The sequence below is a fragment of the Notothenia coriiceps genome, unplaced genomic scaffold (genome assembly GCF_000735185.1).
Source record: "Notothenia coriiceps isolate Sejong01 unplaced genomic scaffold, NC01 NC01_scaffold00003129, whole genome shotgun sequence".
Lineage (NCBI taxonomy): Eukaryota > Metazoa > Chordata > Actinopteri > Perciformes > Nototheniidae > Notothenia > Notothenia coriiceps.
This window is the reverse complement of record NW_011335830.1, coordinates 72,627-92,679: the sequence shown is the minus strand read 5'-3', so window position 1 is coordinate 92,679 and position 20,053 is coordinate 72,627. Positions and strand designations below refer to the sequence as shown.

Below are 20,053 nucleotides of genomic sequence, written 5' to 3'. Positions count from 1 at the left end.
TCACATACTGTACCCTGAGAAGACACAGCACAAACAACACTATTCATATTAACTGATGCATGTACGCTCAACATTCAGCAGTCTGATGCTATATGGCTTAAAGGAGCCTGGTGTCGGAGAGAGTGCACATCAAATAAGAGCATTAGCTTCAAATTGTTGATGTGGAGGAATTTACAGACTTAATCGATTAGTCTAACTTCAACTTCTCTAAGGCCAGAGATATTTGAAGTGACCCTGCAAGGTATCCCACAAGACAGGGAATCATATGTCCATCATGAGACATTGGACTAAAACCTTTCTCATACCCACATCACCCTGCAGGAAAAAAGCCACAATGCTTCATACATAAACCACAATTCTAGGGCAATGCTGAAACAGTGGAAGGAACATTGATTTTTTTCCCAACATTTACTTATGTACAAAATAAAGCCATTAGACAAAAATGATGAAGGCTAAAGATTTAAAAGAGATTTGTCAGAGAGAACCTTGACCACTCATGTCATTTACCTTCTTTTATTGTTATTGCTATCCATGAATTGATCGCCGCATATACTCCTTTTTTTTGCTTAGATGGACATCCTCCTTGCTCTTCCTTTAATCTCACAATGTCCTTCTTTGTCAAGAAACTCAGCTAATGCCTTACTTTTGCAAATAACCTGCTCCTGTATTTAAGCGTATGAGTGATCCCCACTGTCATGCTTGGTGACGCTTGTGGAATAGATATGTAAATGAGAGTAATGGTGACACTATATTGATCCTCTCTACTCTCAGGGGAGGTCAGAGGTCAGGGTCGTCTGAATACTGTCACAGGGACTGGCTACACGAAAGTATGACATGATTTATGAAACAAAGAAAATCTATTAAATACTATCCTTGTACCCGACTTGGAATTGCAACATACAACTTTTTTACACTTCTATTACCCTAAGAAAATTACAAATCAAAGACGTGATGTTAGCAGCATTATACTCTCTAAACCACGCCACAAGTTACTTCATGTTATGACAGCCTGTTCCTGATGCTGTAGCTTGTGTCAATTGTGATTCCAATCCAAAAATCAAACCCCAGTTAACTGCTTGTCATTGCATGTTATATACAGTGGTGAATAGAAGTGACCTGCAGTTGGGGATGAATAACTGTATGACACAACACACGTTATCATCAATTATAAATGTATTCATTAAGCATTTTCTGATAAGAATATAACATGATTTGCTATGTTGTATATAATATTAAAGATAATTTGTATAGCTGAACTGCATTTCCATTACCGTCCCTGCAGTACGCCATCTACTGTTAATATGCATGCTGTAGTACTGTAGCACCTCCCTTACCTTGAGCGATGGCTATGGACTCGAACTTGTGCAGCTCTCGGAGCAGACAGCTCCTCTCGGTGGGATGGAGAGTGTAAATAAACTCCTTGGCTCCCCGGGGAGAGTCGAGAGGGTCCACGTTCTCCCTCAGCGGGTGTGTGCCCAGGTGCCTCCGCTGCCCCAGCATGGAGAGAGCAGGCTCTGAGGTGCTCCGTGCACAGGACGCTATAGCGGGGGTTTGGTGGCTGCTGAGTCCGGCTGTGGCCAACACAGACCCGGCTCTCAGAGAGAGGGCGGGCCGCAGGACAGAACGCAGGCAGGGCAGCATCGCGGCGGGCATGGGGGTAGAGTAATGCTCCGGAGACCTGATGGAGAAGAGTGGAGGACAATAGAACATGAGTCTGCACTTACCCATAATACAAGATGACATGACAATTATGAAATAATGTCGCTGAAATTTGAAATAACCATTGCTTCCATCGCGTGATAGCACCCTGTATCCCCGTAGTGTAACCGCTTGATTTGTTAGAGAGAAACACGGTGCTGCCAACAACAATTACATAATATATAAGAAAATACCAAGTCAAAGCTATTTTACGGGCCCTCTGAGAAATATAAAATAGGAAAAGGTTCAACTTGTCTGTTCGGACGCACCTCAGTCGATGGTCCCGCTGTCCCGTCCAACAACCTCCACAAGAAACCTTGAAGCTGCTCCGGAGAATACGTTTGCTTTTTACCAGTGGTGAAGTTTTGTAGATACCCGAACAAAAAATATACCTGAAACACTAAACTAGCAGCAGTGTTTGAGGAAATATCACATATTTGCGAGCGTTTTCCCGGCTGCTGTAACCTCTGGCTGACAGGATGATAGGAGGCGATGGGAGGAAACGTCATCAGCCCGAAAATATTTTCCAATGGCTGCGCTGCTTTCCACCGTGCGTAACTCTGACGGCACCGCCGGACGTACGTTCAGTATAAAACCGTAAGATGCTTTCATGTTTAGTACGACAACAAGCCACGTCTGCTATAATGAAATATAAAACGAATTTGATCCTGCATACTTAAAAAGTGAAATTAAATGTAAGGGATATAAACCGAGGTTGAAAAGTTATAGCTTTACAGTATAGCCTATTGAGTGTCACAGACAGGCTGTTAATATCTTACAGGTTTTGTAAATGACGGCTTGTCTGTTGGGTGTGTGCTCTTCTCTGCTATTATGCACGCGGGTTATTTGAGCTATTCCATCAACAATCCACCACACCCCAGTAAAATATGACACCATGTGGAAGTTATGAATCATGGAGGTAGCCTGTACTGTACTTGAAGAACAAAAATACCATATAACTCACAATTCAATAGTTAGGGCGTTTATTCATGCCCTTCGGTGTGAGGGGGTAATTTATGGTTTTGACTGTACTTCAATTGATTGGACCAGTGTTTTCAGGCCTCTGAGGATGGGGAGTGATGCATTATCCAAGTAGAACCATAAACAAGGTTTGGCTGCTAAAAGGAGGCATACAAGAACGCCCCCTGGTGTAGAAAAGGCTAAGATTTTTTGTGATAATATCTGCCACACACTGTCCCAGTTTACAGTTTGAATTTACAATCAATTAAATAAGCACAAATGTCATTGTTCTTTTGCCACATGAGGGTTCAATCTGCAAAAAAGGAATTTAAATTAATTTCCTGATTTCAAAAACAATTGCAAAGCTTGAAGTTTAAGTCAAAAAGTTCATCCAACAAAATGGTCGAAGATGTTTTAGGCCTGTAAAAAAACAAAGTCGTAGGTTAGTTGTCTGATCTGATGTCTGATTCTTTTGAAACTCACAGAGAACGTAGACATTCAAGAAGTCAGTGAGCCAAAGCAACATGTATATGTTTTATTTTATTGCTAAAGCTGTCATTACACAACAAATAACAACCTTTTACTTCTGGAAACAAACTGCATCTTAGTCTGTTGAACTGTACAGGGACATACCGAGAGGTCAACTCTCCTGGGGGGGGGGGGGGGCAATAAGCTAAAAACTATTTTAACCAGTTTGAACAGTTTATTTCAAACCCTCACACAAACTCTAAACATCTTACTTCATAGGATATACTGGCTGTGGCAACCTATGTTCGGTGGGCTGCTAGGCGTTACTGGCAGGGAGGTAATGGAAAATGATGTTCGCTATACATTATCTTTGTAATATCTATATTACAACATAGCAAATCATGTTATATTCTTATCAGAAAGATGCTTAATGAATACAGTTTAATTGATGGAGTAACGTGTGTGTGTCATACGATTATTCATCCCAACTGCAGTCAGTTCTATTCACACTGTATATAACATGCAATGAGCAAGCGTTAACTGGGGTTTGATTTTTTGGATTGGAATCCACAATTGACACAAGCTACAGCGATCAGGAACAGGCTGTCATAACGATGAAGTACTTGTGGCGTGGTTTAGAGAGTATTTAATGCTGGCTAACATCACGTCTTTGATTTGTAAATTTTCTTAAGGGTAATAGAAGTGTAAAAAAGTTGGTATGTTCAATTGTCCAGTCGGGATGGTACAATGAATAGGATATATATTTTATAATATAGATTGTGGGGGGGCAATAAGCTAAAAACTATTAACCAGTTTGAACAGTTTATTCAAACCCTCACAAACTCTAAACATCTTATTCATAGGATATACTGGCATGTGGCAACTCTGATATAATATATATATATTTATGCTAGTAATTTAAATATGGAAATTACAAGTCGATAACATACGTTTTAGACAGGTGGACGGCCAACAAAACAACAAAAATATAAACATCAACAACAATATAAAGAACTGAGTGTTATGTTATGTTAACCAAGTGGTGGTGCATCCCCCTGCTTTGGGTTTAATTAAGATATCTTTCTTTTGTCATCCCTTCTTTTGCTCTCATGTCTCCTTTTGTAAAATGCTGTTACATTAGATACCTTCTTAAAATATAGAAAAAAACTGAAGTTCATGGCAAGATGTCAGGTCAGATTAAGCCAGAGTTCAGCTTCTTCGCTCTAAAATAATGCATTTCTTTTTTAAATGTATACATAAAATGATGACTGCACACTTGCTGTGAAGGAAATGCCCATCTTGAACAAACTGATGCTTAACTGGACTCAGCTCTGCATCATGCAAACATTTCCGTTCCCAACATGTGAAACCATAACACTGATGCAGGCCTCTCCATTATCAAACCAAAACTGTTCACTTTCAAACCATATGTTATCATTAAAATGACGTGCAACTATGCATACGCGACTGAAATATGGGACTTAAATGAATCGTTGCAGGACGGTATTGAGAACATTTTGCTGATGAAATAACACATCAGATAGTACATGCACAGATAGAGGAAACAACTCTACTACTCTGATATGTTATATATGTATAAAAATAGGTTGAGAAAACAAGAGATTTAAAGACCGAGAAGAAGAAAAATAAATAAAAAATGTGTGAGTTCTTGGAATAACCTGTAGAGCTAAATAACATCTATACATCTTGTAGAAGCCATGGTCTCACAGTGATTGAACTGAAATGAAAATGAAAATACAGGCTCAGTGATCCTGAGTGATACTAGTCAGCCTATAGTCTGCAGTCATATCTCCAATGCATCTTATTGTCAGCATAAAAACAAAATATTTTAAATTGTACCACCTAAATTGACATATTTCTAAACCAATACAATGGATTGGGATGCGATTTCCTAGTTTTAAGGGTAATACAATCTGTACGTACTGGACCTGTGATGCTACTGCAAAAATTAAAAAAACCAGAATTGGATGAAAAATGAAAACCTTATTAGCAAAAGGAATAAAGCATGCACGCTACATGCTTTCCAAAGAAAACAACAAAGAGTTAGATATAACAGCAACCAGACAAATAAAAACCAGTATGGCATTACCATGAAAACAGCTTTCTACTCATAACTTTCAGAACATCAGCAAATATTTGTCCTCCTTATTTAACTTTGAGTTTGACATGGCATATTTATACTTTTTAGTAGAGTTGCATTATGGCTAATAAATGCTACAAAAAGAAGGGGCTAATATAACTGCTAATATACTGTATAAACACAAATCACTGAGGACTTCTACAAAGCTCAGCATGTAGATACTGCAGATTCAAGGATGATTTCATAGTTTTAAAAAAAGTGAAAAATAAAATGAAATCATATCCTTAAGGTAATAGGGTTTGATGGTCATATGTTCAATGAGCATCCGGTTTTAAGATGCGTTGATTGTGGCAGTGTGGAGGAGCAGAAAGAAATACGGAGAGTGAGAAGCACTGACAAAAGTCCACAAATATTTACAAATCATGTAAATACTAAAACAACTAAAACAGGACGTCACTTATAGAGTCTGTTAATGTCACGGAATCAACCATGTGACGCTTTAGTCACGATGTCGTCTCCTAAACCTTTGACTTAGATGATTTTCAGTCTGCAACACAACGCAGGTCCTTTCCTTTTGGAGGTTGTCTGTATTGGTTCTTCCCCTGCCTATGTTGGCTCTGTGGACATCTCACATATTGAATCCTTTGTGAGTGGACAGCTTTAACACAGCCCCTTCCTGCAGCCATCAGGGCGTCCCTCCATGTAAGCGGTCAATACAATTCAGGAGGTGCCAAATGGTGCATTTCAAAGCCACCACTGCTTTCTAGTGCGTCTGTTATTGCTCTCTTGATGCTGTGAAGTACTTGCTTGATTATTGTGCTCCTTCTGCCAAGTCACTAGGCAGTTAGAATGCCTATTTGTCCCGCAATGGTACAACGCACTCTTAAACAATGAGATTACACATAGTCAGTGTCTTTTTACACCGAGGAGAGGCAGACACATTTTCCTTGTCAAGCCCTCAGCTTTAGGAAGAATACTGGATACAAAATATATCTTTATTAACGTACTGTGGTGTAATGCTACTCTGTACTTGTGTCGTCAGCACAAAGCTGTGGGTTTTGCAAAAGAACATTTTAGTGCTTAGGGCGACAACCTTAATTCCAGGCCCTATGTGAGAAATTAGATATTACCTTGTACCCGTAAAGGCTTGTGGTGTTATTGAACTTTAACAAGGATTCATCACCAAGTGGGCATGGGATGCATTTCAGGTCTAAACCAGTATTTTAACATACCTTGCTTTGCACAATTTCTGAGGCATCTTAAGCCAAATCAGAAAATGGGAATCTGAACAATAGCATATTTATTTCTATGTTTAATCGTTATAGATGGCTTCTGCAGTGAGGAAGGTTTACAGAATGAGAAAGGCTACATGTAGAACAGGTGTGATACATTTCTCATAGTAGCATAAGAAGCCTTTTGATTCTTTACATTGCATTTTTATAAGCAACGTTTTTCCTAAAGCCTAACTGTGCTCGTGTTTCTTGTGTCATCATGCGATGCGTGGTGCAGAGCGGTCGCTAGTGAGGGTTCTCTTGAGCTTCACCCCTTTGCGGATGGCCATCAGCATGTTGCCCTCTGACTGTTCCTCTTCCTCCTCTCCTCCTCCTCCTCCTCCTCCTCCTCCTCCCTGCTGCTGCAGCAGCTGGGCGAGTGGTGCAGTGGGGGGGTTGGTGGTAGCCTGACCGCTCCAGGACATCACAGGCAGCGTGCCAGCGCCCTCCACTCCCGCAAATGTTGGAGAATCTGGGCTTACCTCTCCTTTTCCCCCTCCCCTCTCCTCTGAGGCCCTGCCCCCATTGACTGCCCCGGGCAGGTCGGGCACCGTAGGGATTTGTACCGGGATGACGGGCGTACGAATGGGGATTGGGCCTGTGCCCGTAACTGAGCCTGAGCGGCGGGAGGAGGGTTTTGAAGAGGGGGTGCGGCGGATCGTGGCCGTACCAGGGGTGACAATAACTGGACCACGGTCCGTAGAGTAGGAGCCAGAGGCATTATGGGAGCTGGATCCAGAATAAAATCCTTGACCTGAACTCGAGCCTGCAAACACAAATGGGAATTTCATTTAATAACATATTACATTTTGAATTTGCATTCATGATTTATAAAGAAAACACAATAAAGGATATCAAGACAAGAAAAACACATTAATCTGATGAAGTATTACTATTATAAAACATGTATAAAGTGTTCTAAATAAGAAATATTAGCATCAACCAATATGATATCGTAAAAATGTGCAACACCAGTGTGTACCTATAGGTGTAGCAGGATAAGCCCCAGTGTGGATAGGTGTGGGGGGGTAGGGCCCCTGTGGGTAAGACCCCTGTCCATGGTACGCAGTGTGTGTGCTGGGAAGGCCGGCGGTGGAGGCGGGTCGTTTGCTCTGGAACATGAGGCGGTAGGACTGACTGATGTCACTGTTCCTGGGGATGGTGGAGGACTTGTCAAAGTCAGAGTGCTGCTCAGGCTCCTGGTCTCCAGCCATTGAGAAATAGTCATAGTCTGAAACTAAAGAGAACACAGAGAGGTTAACAATGAGCTGATACCACAACATACAGTGTTTTATGATAGTAGAGGACAAAAAAGGGGTTACTTTAGCTTCAAACTTAAGACTTTTTGTGAATGATAACGATATTAAAATTATTTAAAAAGAAACGATACTACTAAACATATTTAGAATTGTATAATGCAATAGCATGCACAATGCATAAAGTCCTGCTTCCCACGTCTTTTTTTAAAGAACATTGATTTGAGATATTCAAATAACAATTAAGGCCATATTATTGAAGATTGAAAATGAAATGCCCTTTTTAAGATCTGAGGGAACCCTTAAAAAAAGAGAAGTCTTAGTAGAGTTCTTAAAAAGATGGTGAACATCTGATCCTAGATGTAATGTGTTACCTTGTGAAGGTATGGTGTCTTCAGAGCAGCAGGGGGTGTTGGTCTGAGTGCTATAGCCGCTGGAGCACTGGATGGAGTCTCTGCTGGACCTCTGGGTGTCCAGCTCCAGACCTCGGGCTAAAGCCAGAGCCAGCTCCTCATGGGCCTCAAGTTCACCAGCCTGGAGCAATCACCCAATGAAAAAGAACATTCAGTATGGTCTCAAAGTCTCTCTACAGCCAGGCACATTAAGTCATTCAAATCATTCAAATCATTAGGGACAGCTCATGAAAGTCATTAAATGGGAACATTAATGGTGGGAGTAGGGCTGCTCAATTAATCGTATTTTAATCGCAATTACGATCTTGGCTTGCAACGATTATGAAAACAACATAATCAAAATAAAACAATAAAACAATTTAAACAATGTAATTGGTTTTTCAGTTGAATTATACTTAAAGTTCAAGGTAATCAACTGTTAAAAACATACTGTTCAATGTTTTCTAAGTAAATGGATAATTGTTTTTAATAATCGTGATATCAAATATTGGCCCAAATAATCGAGATTATGATTTTTGCCATAATCGAGCAGCCCTAGGTGGGAGGCTGATTCATGTGGTTTAAATCCCATGACTGCAAAAACATCGGCCTGCTAGAAGTTGAATGTGAAGTCATCTGAACTTAGCATTACAGATGGCATTAAATGTGGACTGACCTATGTTATTGTTGTGTGCTGCAGCATAGTATTATTGTTTTTAGGCACAAAAACAAGACAGAATGTCCGAAAACATATAGACCTTCGCAAGATATAAATCTGATGAATCGACAATTAACAGAGATCCAACAGTAGACCTAAGCTAACAGCAAACTTCATAAGTCATAATACAGACAAAAGTGAAAAAGCTAAATATAAAAGACACATAACACAATAAATATGTGCTATAAATAACACACGCTAACGGCTGGCTGTAAGTGTGATGGTCTAAATGAGGCAGGCTGTGTTTGTATGAGTTTGAGACTAACTGACCTTGAACTGTGCAGCTACAGTTCGGTTCTTCTCCTCCATGGATACAGATGTCTGTAGTGCAGCCAGAGGTGGTGCTGAGGTGGATGTCAATGCCAAGCTGCTATTATTACTCAAACTACCATTACTGTCCACTATAGTAGGAGTCCCCTTGTCCTTCTTCCTCCTCAGTGTGTTGACCATAGGCTGGTCATAAGGGCCCGGTTTAGCCCAGTCCTGTAAAGAAAGGCATGTAAGAGTTCACTGTTAATACTTCACATTACTCTGAAGTGCTTCTGATGAACACCTACAACCATTTCCCCCTTCTTTCCAAGCTGCAGATTTAACCAAAAATGATCAAACTGATAAAGAACAAACTTGTTTAACAAAGGAGGATGGGATGTGATGAACCAACCTTCCAGCTCGGGACTCGTGATGAAGGCACCATGGTGGAGCCCAGCGTGCAGTTTTGAGGGTGGTCTGGCAGCAAGGCAGAGGCAGGGCGAGACCATGAGCGAGTGGGGCAGGAGGAGGTGGTGTGGGATGGGGATGAAGGAGGGAAGAAGGCAGTGCCTGACCCTGAGCCCAAACTCCCCCCATTGCTATGAATGTAGGGGGAATGAGCCGGACTGTAGCTGTCAAAGCCGTTGGACAACTGGATGTGTGTGCAGGAGGGAGGAGGGATGATAACAAAAACAAAAATAAGGAACAATCACAAAAAGTGGAAAAAATATAATAATGGAAAACAATGGAATACAGAACACAAAATAAATAATATCACAAAGGGTCAATTATGTTAAGGGAACAATAAGGAATCCATATGGATGATAGTCAAAGGAAATAGTAACAAATGCAGAACTGAATAAAAGAATGGAGAAAAAGACTTCTGTGCTAAAGTCGATGCAGTGAACACCCACGTTTGGAGTTCAGTACGAAGAAGTTGTGGTGCATTTATAAGAGAGAGGGGGGAAGTGGATGAGTGTGGTTCACCTTGTCAGTATCGTGCTGAGGTGCACTAGCAGCAGCTAGAGGAGAGGGGGAGCTGCAGTCACTGTGGAGCTGCCCAGTCTCTGAGACCTCAGAGAGCCTGGAGCTGGGACAAGGCTGGGACAGCGAGGGCAGCAGCAAGCAGGCAGAAGGGGGAGACCAGAGGGAGAGAGGGGGAAGAGGAGGGGGAGAGAGGAATTGAGACAGACGGAGGGGGAAGAGTTGCAAAGACAGACATGTCAGCAGGTAGACAGAGAGGAGCGGTTTGTTAGAGAGCATGGGCAACTTTTCCACAGTTCTCAGCAGTTAGTGGGGAGAACAGCCAGGTGACAATGGAGGCTGCAGAGAGAGTGCTCTGGGAGTCGTACCAGAGCACTCTGCATGTGTTGGAACTTTGTTAGAGGAAGGCACAGGCAACGATCTTCTTTTGGATGTCAAAAGTATCCTCACAAACTTAACCTATGTGACACATTGTATCATCAAAGGGGTCGGCCCTGGTTATTTTATTAACAAAGACACTTAATCTGTAGGGAAATAACCTTTTTTATTGAACAACACCCCTCATAAAAGTGTGTATTGAAAAAAGGATGGAAATGGGAAAGATCCACATTATGTGTTTAAGCACTATCTTGTCTTTATTGAACTTTTGTTAGCCTAGTTTAGCCATGAGACAGTTCTCTTTCACACATGCACTATTGTATCTACAACCCCAGGTCTGATTCCCATGACTCTTCTGTATATGGGTCAGATATGGGTTTGCCAAACCACCTTCCCTGCATCATAAAAACTTGGAGTCTGTCTATACCAATGTGTTCTGGAGAGGGGAACTCTGGTTGCTGGCGTGCTAACAAAATGTCAGCTAGTGCAGCCGCTTCTCATGGTTGATCTCAAACCACAAACCCCATGCTGATAATCCTCTGTGCTCTCACATTGATCATTATCGGAAACCTCGTGTCAGATGGTTGGATAAAACTGACAGAATGAGACCTTCTGATAGAGACACACACTCGGCGCCTGTAAAAGAAATGACTGTCCACACTGTAACATGTCATTTTACTGTGATACATTTAATGAAAATACAACACACAGTATGCTCCAGCCAAACCGCGGGCTGTCACAGCGGTGGACTCTTTAATAGCAGGATGGGGGTGACCTGTATTGCCCTGGGCTCCAATGGAGGCAGACACATTTCCTGAGCATTTATGCAATAATAATAATAGCGGTGAAATGACTTCACCATGATCACATAGAGTTACTGCTGCCAGCTAACTGCCTCTCATGATGGCTGGGGAGATGTGTGAGGGAAAGGGTTGTGTGATTGCTGCTTTGGGGTTTTATCTCTGACTACAATGACTTGTAAATCATAGAGCATATGTGGTTTATAGTCTTGTCTCGATTAGTGAGGGGAAGTAAAGTGTATGTAACTGAGGGTTTTTCTTACCTTTGTTTCGGCTGCCATTGGCGAGGATGATTTGGACGTTGTGTATTGGTCGTGGGATGAAGAGATGAAGCCCGAGTCGTGGGAGGAGATGCTAGAGAGTCGGGCCGGGGCCTGCTGGGGTAGCGTGGAGCTACGGTACCGATGACGGGGGTGATGGTGGTGGAAGAGGTGGTTTGAGGAAGAGGAGGAAGAAGAGGAGGAAGGAGAATGAGAGTGAGAGCCACTGGATCCCCTGGAGTCACTACTGTTAACGCTGTTCAGACTACTGTGAAAGGGGAAGGAGTGATGGATGAGGGAAGGACCAGAGGAAGCAGACATTTGGCAGTGACAGGCCGTGTAAAGAGAATCAAGTGCACCCAAAGACATGGATTGAAGAAGGAAAGTTGGATAAGAAAGGGAAAAAAAGGAATAAAAAGGAGGGCGATGAAGGCCGGGGATTGGGGAGAGACAGGGTGGGAAACAATTAACACGGCACACCAAGAAGCAGCAGGCAGTGACTGAGGCCGATCCAGTCAAGGCAACAACACAAATCAACATAAAGGCTTGACATCATAATGAGGATAATTACAGGATCTGGAGCCTTTGAGGATATTCACACAGAACACTAATTAAAAGCAAAGAGCATAATTACTGTGTGAATTCAATCTAAAGCAGATTGCAAAAATGCATACAATGTAATAAATCATTGGAACAAGGCAAAACTATACCTAGTTTAAGCTTCTAGTACAAAAAAACTAGTAACAATTATAATATGCAAAGAATCAAAATCATAAAAATGGCGGTCTCACAATGATTTGACAGGATTAAAAAAAAGCCTTGTTGGGGACGGAAACTTTAATAAGGCTCCTCTGCAACATATTTTCAGAGTGTGTGACTGCTGCGTTTAAACGTTCTTTCCACGACATAACGGATAATCTCAAATTACAATTTGTTCACAGAAAACCCACAAACCAACATTGAAAAAATGCAAAGCAATACACAAACGGAGCATAACATGTATTTCTTATCACTAGAACAGTTCAGGAAAAATTAGACACAAAAAAGCAAGGAGGACAGACGGTAGAAAACATGGTCTGAACAGCTACAGAACTAAATGTGTGCTTTTATCGGTCAAAGCTCTCTCCATAATATTAGTTTAAAAAATGTCACCTAGGTCACCTTTGATTATATTTCTCAGTGAAGTGAACTATCACTACCATAAGAGAAGATCACGCAGGGATTATACTCTAAATCAGGGGTTTTCAAAGTGTGGGTAGGTGAGCCTCCCCTTAGAGAACATAAGAACAGCCGCGCCCCCCCTCCCTACACGCAGATCACGCAGACTCAAACCTCATCTTATGCCCAAATTCCAGCTGAGAGGGTCTTCTCTACAGCTGGCCTGATTGTGAATCGCCTCCACACCCGCCTCTCCCCTGAGTAGACAATCATGCTCATATTCGTAAACAAGAATGAGTATTAAATAGCTGCATTCTGTGCATAGGCCCCGTTATAGGTTGTTGATCTCTGTTGTGATAGGGTTACGTTACCCTGACCCGTTATGTTGTTTGTGTATGATCCCTCTTTCATTTAAAAAACAAGTTATGTTTTAAGCATGAAAGCTGTAGGCCTATAGCTGTCAACTGTTCAAACTGTGATCAGCAGTTCAATACATTTGACAAATTCGACTTGGTTTCTATAGTTATTTGAACATGTATTTATTTATTTTTCAAAATTAAAAAAAATATTTTTTTTTTGGTCAAAATTTGTTCCACATTTTTTTTGGTATAGGATACTGTATGTACATATCGGTTAACCGTTTTTTTGGGGGTCGCATATTCGATTATACATTTGCTTTCAAATTCCCATCCCTACTTAAAAGTACCGTATAGTGTTTTCAATTTATGGAAAGAATGAACACTCCATCTGTCTGCTGGTGTAGTTTTCTAATGTTTTGATATGTGTCTTGTGAGGGGGTTTTTCTGACCTGAGACCTTAGCCTTTGCTAAGTAACAGCCTGTGACTGCAACTTAATGTAATTATTGTTCATGTGAAAGCTGAAGAAGCTAATCTCATTTCTGTGTGTGTGCACATGTATCTTCATGAGTGCAGGACCCCCACCATATTCATCTTGGCTTAGTGACTCACTTTATGGCAAGTTTGGTTGAATTGGTTGGTGTGTGTTGCCATATTTTGGACACAGGACATCCACAGTACGCCATCAATTAGTCATCCTAATGGAGTGAAGCCAAAACATCACACTACACTAGGTTTCACAAGCACTTATTGTCTTTAATTGAACACTGGAAAGACTTGTGAAATATATTTCATTTTGGATTTGTTTACAGCGACTCAGTTCCCATTGAACTTCCTTGAACCCAAGTGTTTGTCTGTGGTTGAAGAGGAAGAGGAAGTAGCAATCAGGGCTTTGCCATTCACATAGTTGCACAAGTTATGGAAGAGAGACAGGGAATGCGTTCAGTTCAGCACTAACAACGCCTCTGCTTACCACAAGTTGACATCTCATGCCATGATGCCTGCATTGTCTCAGAACACGTGTGTGTTTATGTGTGATTGTGTGTGTGCAACCACCTCCATCCCTACAATTACGTTTTTGTATACATCACCACTGATGTCTGCCTCAAGCTGATTGAGTAATGACTGAATGGCTTTTGGTTGGATATTTTTTACTCTGTGTGGTATTTCAAAGTGTTTTATAACATTTATCCTTCTGGTCAGTTTCCACATGAGCTTATGCATATCTGGAATTTATGACCTTGTGATTCACTTTTAGAGGGCTAAACTCAGATAATTCTCATTACAATGAAGTCGGTTTCATTGCTTTTGCAGAAAAAAATCTAACTTTTTAATATATTATCATGAGTTAAAGGATGGGGTGCTTCCAAAATGGGTGGACCTGTGACAAAAGCACCTAAGGAAGATATGTTAAACTGATTGTTATGATGTCTGGGCACTACTCTACTCGCTTCCCAAGATACTCATTATTACTACCAAAATTGCAACAAAAAATAAATGTGCCTTTCCATATGTCTCAGACAGAGTGCCTCAACTTACAGTAGCGTCCAAACCCACTGTGGTTATGTCAATAATACACTCTGCCAAGACTTGAACTAGTGGAGAAAACCAGAATACAGCATGCGCCCTTCGTTTACTGCATTCCAAGAGACACCACAGCATCACAGGCTTACGGCCTCCAAGAGCTACTTATCTACAAAGAGGCCAACCTGTTCGCCTACATATTTCAATGTTTTTGTGTTTATCATAAACAGTTCCTTTAAACCCAGTGCTGCGACAGGAATACTTCACAATGTCACACAACTTCTCTGAGCATTACTGCAGCGTTACATAAGCTGAGAGCATCTTTCGATGTCATGGCTTGTATTGAGCATGTTCCATAAAGTTGACATTTATTACAGTTAACTGCACACTTTTTTATTTGATAGATGTCATTCAATAAAGATAGACCAGCTATCACTAGTGATTGAAACATTATCTGAAATGTCAGCATAGCTTATAAATAATTGCCTTGGCAACAAGATGGAAAAAGACACATTTTGCCTGGAGGGAAGTGAATAATAATGAGTCCTGTCCTGCAGTGGAAACCAGACTAATGAGTGAGGCCTGTCTCGCCCTCTCAGGCTCAGTCATACTGCCAGTTCTCCACAAAACCTAGTACAATGTAATTGTATACTTGTCTCCTCTAAATGTGGCCTTTAGATCTATATGAGCCTGAAAATATATACTGCAATTTGGACTTTCCAGTCCACAGTCCATCTACTCCATTATGGTCTTCATAGTGTAATAGAGTATGAAGTGCCATAAACACACACACACAACTCTAATTCCTCTCAGCGTCACGGTCACCTCAGCTTGGTAAATGGATCCCCTCCATATGGAAAATCAGTTTGCCTTATTTTGCCAACAACCATCAAGTAATAAGAGCTATCTAATAGGGATTCACACTTGGCAACTTCATCAATCAATAAACACATTGCACAAATATTTGGTAGTTTCTAAGTTATGTCAGCTGCTGTGCAATAGGTGCATAATGACTATTTGTACCTTTGGCTTTTTCCATTAACCTATTATTTTTGCTGCGCCCTTGAAGCCATTGTTGATTGTCATTGTAATGGTGTTGTAGTCATCTGAGGAAGAGATGAAGCAGCTGAAACTGAACTTCCCACATGCTGTATGATACCTAATGCATACACTGCACTGACATATCAGAGAGGAAAGATCACACGTCCTTACGTTTCACTTTTGAGGTGAGGATGATTCGCCTGTGTAACCGTATCTGCTTTTTTTCTCTACTGATTTGCATGGTATAATGCCACATGTCAAATGTCTCGGAGAGACGCCAGTTTGTTATCATTGGCCAGACCCAAGAGCAGACAGACACACAGACCACAGAGTGGTTCACTGTGGGTTTAACCTTGATGGACCAAAGTGTGTGTGTGTGTGTGTGTGTGTGTGTGTGTGTGTGTGTGTGTGTGTGTGTGTGTGTGTGTGTGTGTGTGTGTGTGTGTGGTTAGATAATGCCTTTGAGGCCCACTGTTTGTCATCCTGGGTAGTCGCCAGCCTTCCTGCCTCCTTGGAGAACTTAAAGAGGGCTTGATTTGGCTTCAGGATCACCTTGGGAAAGTAATTGCCCTAAGACATTCCTTGATTTGCATATGCATATTCAAACACACGTAGACAGCACAAGGGCCAGATGCTCTTCAAAATACCTTGCACACTTGCCATTCCTAAAACCAAACACTGAGTCACCTAAACTATATTTTGAGTGTCAGACAAACAGTAATGGAGGGATATTTCATTTAGTTTTGGCTATCTCGACATAATGGATTGAAGTTCAAGAAGAGCAACAGATTAGCCTAAAGTAGATATCCTTCTTGCCGCCTCTGTACAATTGACACAAAACACTTCCATGGAAAGAGTCGCCCTTCATGCAGAGCTGATAGCCAAACAAGTAGTGAGGATATTCAAATGCTAGCACTGAAGATAGCAGTGTCCACAATGAAGATAGTAACATGTAGAGCAGATGTTCAAACGAAAGACAGTAGTTGTGCAGATTAAATGTTCTTTCGTTGCTACATGATCATATTGTTTGTGACTTTTCATGCATGTTTTATTAGCACAACTCTGTTCTTTTTCATGGATGTGTGCAAAGAAAGATAAAGGGAGAATATTGCCCATCAGGTTTAGTGGTGAAAAGCATCTGAGCACCTTCATTTTAAAAGATTGTGAAGTAGTATTAGGACTATTGCAGTTAAGGATTTACAAGAATTTAGTTTTGCATTCACAAGAAATAAAGTACATTACCTCTGAGATCATAAATAAATAAATTCACAAGTTTTCCCTGAGAATATTACCACCCTCCCCAGTTCTGTAAACTTTATTTACTAACCTTCAATGGCCCTAACACACCGTCTTAGTTAATCACATGTTTCCTTGCGAGTTGGCATGTGTATTATACCTAGAATAATGTGTTATTTTTTTATTTATTTTTGTCCATTTTGTTTCGAAGGTCGTGGAGATATTCAGCCGCAGTTGGACAGTGCCATGCAGGATGTCAGTGATAAATATATTCTGCTGGAGGAGACAGAGAAGCAGGCCCTGAGGAGGGCTCTCATCGAGGACAGACAGAGGTTCTGCTGGTTCGTAGGCCTGCTCCGTCCTGTAGTGGTGAGTACAGCTGTAAAAAAAAGAAAGGGATGAGCTTTCAGAAAGCATTTTCAAGCCCTCTACTTCTTCACAGTATATTCTTACTCCAGGCTCTCATAAAATACCTTTTTCTGCTATCTAAAGAGGAATCTGCTCTCTCTCTCTGCCATGAAATCTTTTAGGATGAGGAGATTTCTATGTTGGGAGAGGTCACCCATCTCCAGGCAATCTCTGATGACCTCAAAGCCCTGACTTCTGACCCCCACAAGCTTCCCCCTGCTAGTGAACAGGTGAGGAAAACCATCAAAGGGGAAACTGACATTCATCTCACTGACTGATTTGTTTTTGTTTTTTTAAGAGGTTCTGTGGATTAAATAAAGCTTTGTTAAGTTCGACCTATAACTAGGACTTGTGTTTTCCTCCCTCTCAGGTGATCATGGATCTTAAGGGCTCAGACTATGGTTGGTCTTATCAAACGCCGCCCTCATCCCCCAGCACCACCATGTCCAGGAAGTCCAGCATGTGCAGGTACGTTCCGTCGGCCAATCACAACACTCATAGCAGCAAATAAGTGAAAAAGTTTTACACCAGTTATTTTGGTCACCCGTTCCTAGAACTGAGGAGATGAAAGCATACTATGTTTATATTTGGCCAATGACATGTAAACACATAGGATCTACTGTTAATCTGTAAATTGGTCCTGTATACCCTTATGATGTATGTGAATCTTATTAGGAGACATAGTTGTAATGCAGTATGGGACAAGGACACAAAGAAAAACAATTGTGTTGTCCAATCTCTGTCTGCCACCCAGTGGTCAATCTGCAGGAGTTTGCAAATGATTTAGAGCAGCGGTTTTCAAAGTGTGAGGCGCGCCTCCCCTGGGGGGCGCCAGAGAGCTTCAGGGGAGGCGCAGCGTGAGACACAAAAGAACGAGAAAAAGACGAGTAAAGTGACACTTGCCCACTTGTGGCTGTCTGTGGAGACCGAGTTCCCCCACCTCGCCAAAAAGGCTTTAAAAGTGCTCATTCCCTTCACCTCCACCTACCTGTGTGAGTGCAGGTTTTCCGCATTGACTTTGATCAAAAGCAAGTACCGGTCAAGGCTGCAGCCAGAGTATGATCTGCGTTTATTCCTGTGTGCATCAAAGACGCAGACTCATTGTTTCCACTAAAGTAGGGGCGAGTGTAATAAGGAGGCAAAGTTGACGTTCAGTGTGTTGCCGGGAGCATATAAGGATTTATCCACCATGTTGAAAATGTTAAAAAAAATATGTCTTGAGAACACGGCGTGCGGAAATATACGGGTCGTGCTGCAGCTAGATGTGCCTGTCCTCTGTAAGAAGGTGTCGGCGACTGACATGCAAGGAAGAACGGCTGTCCACAGGCTGTTCCAACTTTAACAACTGTATTAACTTCCAGGGTAGTGAATTGAACTTGCAATTGTAATTGGGTGTGTGGTATATTTTCATGCACGGACACGCATGTTCCACAACACACAAACTGAACAACACTCAATTTTCCGATCGCTACCAGCGTCCTTGCGATCTTGTTATAATAACAAGTGCACGTTACTGATGCAATATGGTTGAGACCATTCGGGCTTATTCTAGAGGGGTGCAAGGAATAGTCCAAGTAGTGGGGGACTTTTATACAATATGTTTAAAACATAAAAATAAAAAGGTTTAAAAAAGTTATTGTTTAATGTTTTAAGGAGGTGACGCTACCCAGCCAATCAAATCGGTGCAGTCAGCACGATAGATTCAAACACACACACAGAGACACGACAAGAGGAGAGAAACAATCGGAGTAATTTCAAATGGCGGAAGGTAGACAGCGAAAACAGAGCATTTAATTACATTTTCTCTTACTGGACCTCTTTGAAATGCAATTGAATACCCCTGCATTATAGCAACAATAATAATAATAATAACAGCAATAATAATTGGGAGGGGGGGCGCGGCTGTTCTTATGTTCTCTAAGGGGAGGCTCACCTACCCACACTTTGAAAAACCCGCTGCTCTCAGGCAAGCCCTTAACACTCCGCATCGTTTACAGTATACTAGGAGGAACAATTTCAACAATGAGGATTGTGACAATATGCAGTGGCCGTGAGTCCAAATTCGCAAGCAGTAAGGGACATTTATTTTCACTTTTTTAATTGATTAAGATAGACAATGGCCCTGGAGAAGGGTTTAAATGAGGCACAGGCAGGAATCATCCGGAGGACTTTCTCCTGACTGAATGATGATTGTAGGTGGTCAGGGAAACACTGAAATTCGCTCATGGCAAGGCCGAACCTGATTAGATGGTAAAAAATCTCTTCCTGAGTGACGTCATCCTTTCCTTCATTGTGTCTCTAAACAACGCAGAATATAGTTGCATCGACGGCCTTCCTGGAGGCCCGCGAAGCAACGCTAATGAAGTAGTATTTTGGTTTAATTGGGTATTTTTTATTCTTAATGCCAATATGAGTGTTTGCTGTGGGTATAAAGGTAACATGAAGGCAGATTGAAGCACAAAACAGGGTTAATTTTTTGGCTGGCTGTTTCCGACTTTTAATACAGGACGCTCAATGTGGAGAGCATGTTTTCTTGTATTGCCCATAGTCCNTTTAAACTGTGGGTTTTTTATCCGGAAGATTTTCCTTGTACGATGTGAGGAGTTTGTGCAGAATATCAGTATGAGAAAACTACACCCTATGACCTTAGACCCTCACATCGTACAAGGAAAATCTTCCGGATAAAAAACCCACAGTTTAAAGGGGAACATGGGAGAAACCTCAGGGAGAGCAACAGAGGAGGGATCCCTCTCCCAGGACGGTCAGACGTGCAATATATGCCGTGTGTAAATCG

At 41.6% G+C, this 20,053-nt stretch overlaps 3 protein-coding genes across 5 annotated transcripts in view; 1 reads left to right on the top strand and 2 right to left on the bottom strand.

Annotated features, from left to right (window-relative positions):
* Positions 1 to 2,181, bottom strand: part of LOC104941103 (transmembrane protein 65) — a 34,804-nt gene extending 32,623 nt beyond the window's left edge. The window contains exons 1-2 of the mRNA XM_010766151.1: positions 1,968 to 2,181; positions 1,335 to 1,678 (exon numbers count right to left, since the gene is read on the bottom strand). Coding sequence (XP_010764453.1) covers positions 1,335 to 1,653 — 319 coding nt within the window. The 5' untranslated portion in view covers positions 1,654 to 1,678; positions 1,968 to 2,181. The remainder of the gene's footprint in view (positions 1 to 1,334; positions 1,679 to 1,967) is intronic.
* A 2,866-nt stretch (positions 2,182 to 5,047) lies between these two features.
* On the bottom strand, positions 5,048 to 12,172 carry LOC104941102 (metastasis suppressor protein 1-like). Of its 3 annotated transcripts, XM_010766148.1 has the most exons (7): positions 11,539 to 12,169; positions 10,101 to 10,214; positions 9,526 to 9,765; positions 9,135 to 9,347; positions 8,129 to 8,288; positions 7,481 to 7,735; positions 5,048 to 7,264 (listed from the first exon to the last, which is right to left on the bottom strand). In XM_010766148.1, the coding sequence occupies exons 1-7, from the start codon at positions 12,073 to 12,075 to the stop codon at positions 6,717 to 6,719; spliced, it is 2,067 nt and encodes a 688-aa protein (XP_010764450.1). In that variant the 5' UTR covers positions 12,076 to 12,169; the 3' UTR covers positions 5,048 to 6,716. The 3 variants fall into 3 exon arrangements, with proteins under 3 accessions (XP_010764450.1, XP_010764451.1, XP_010764452.1); XM_010766149.1 differs by lacking the exon at positions 10,101 to 10,214 and having other exon boundaries at positions 11,539 to 12,170; XM_010766150.1 differs by lacking the exons at positions 9,526 to 9,765; positions 10,101 to 10,214 and having other exon boundaries at positions 11,539 to 12,172.
* A 3,634-nt stretch (positions 12,173 to 15,806) lies between these two features.
* LOC104941108 (metastasis suppressor protein 1-like) lies at positions 15,807 to 17,770 on the top strand. Its single transcript, XM_010766156.1, has 4 exons — positions 15,807 to 15,819; positions 17,063 to 17,220; positions 17,382 to 17,489; positions 17,630 to 17,770. The coding sequence occupies exons 1-4, from the start codon at positions 15,807 to 15,809 to the stop codon at positions 17,768 to 17,770; spliced, it is 420 nt and encodes a 139-aa protein (XP_010764458.1).
* Positions 17,771 to 20,053: the final 2,283 nt, after the last annotated feature.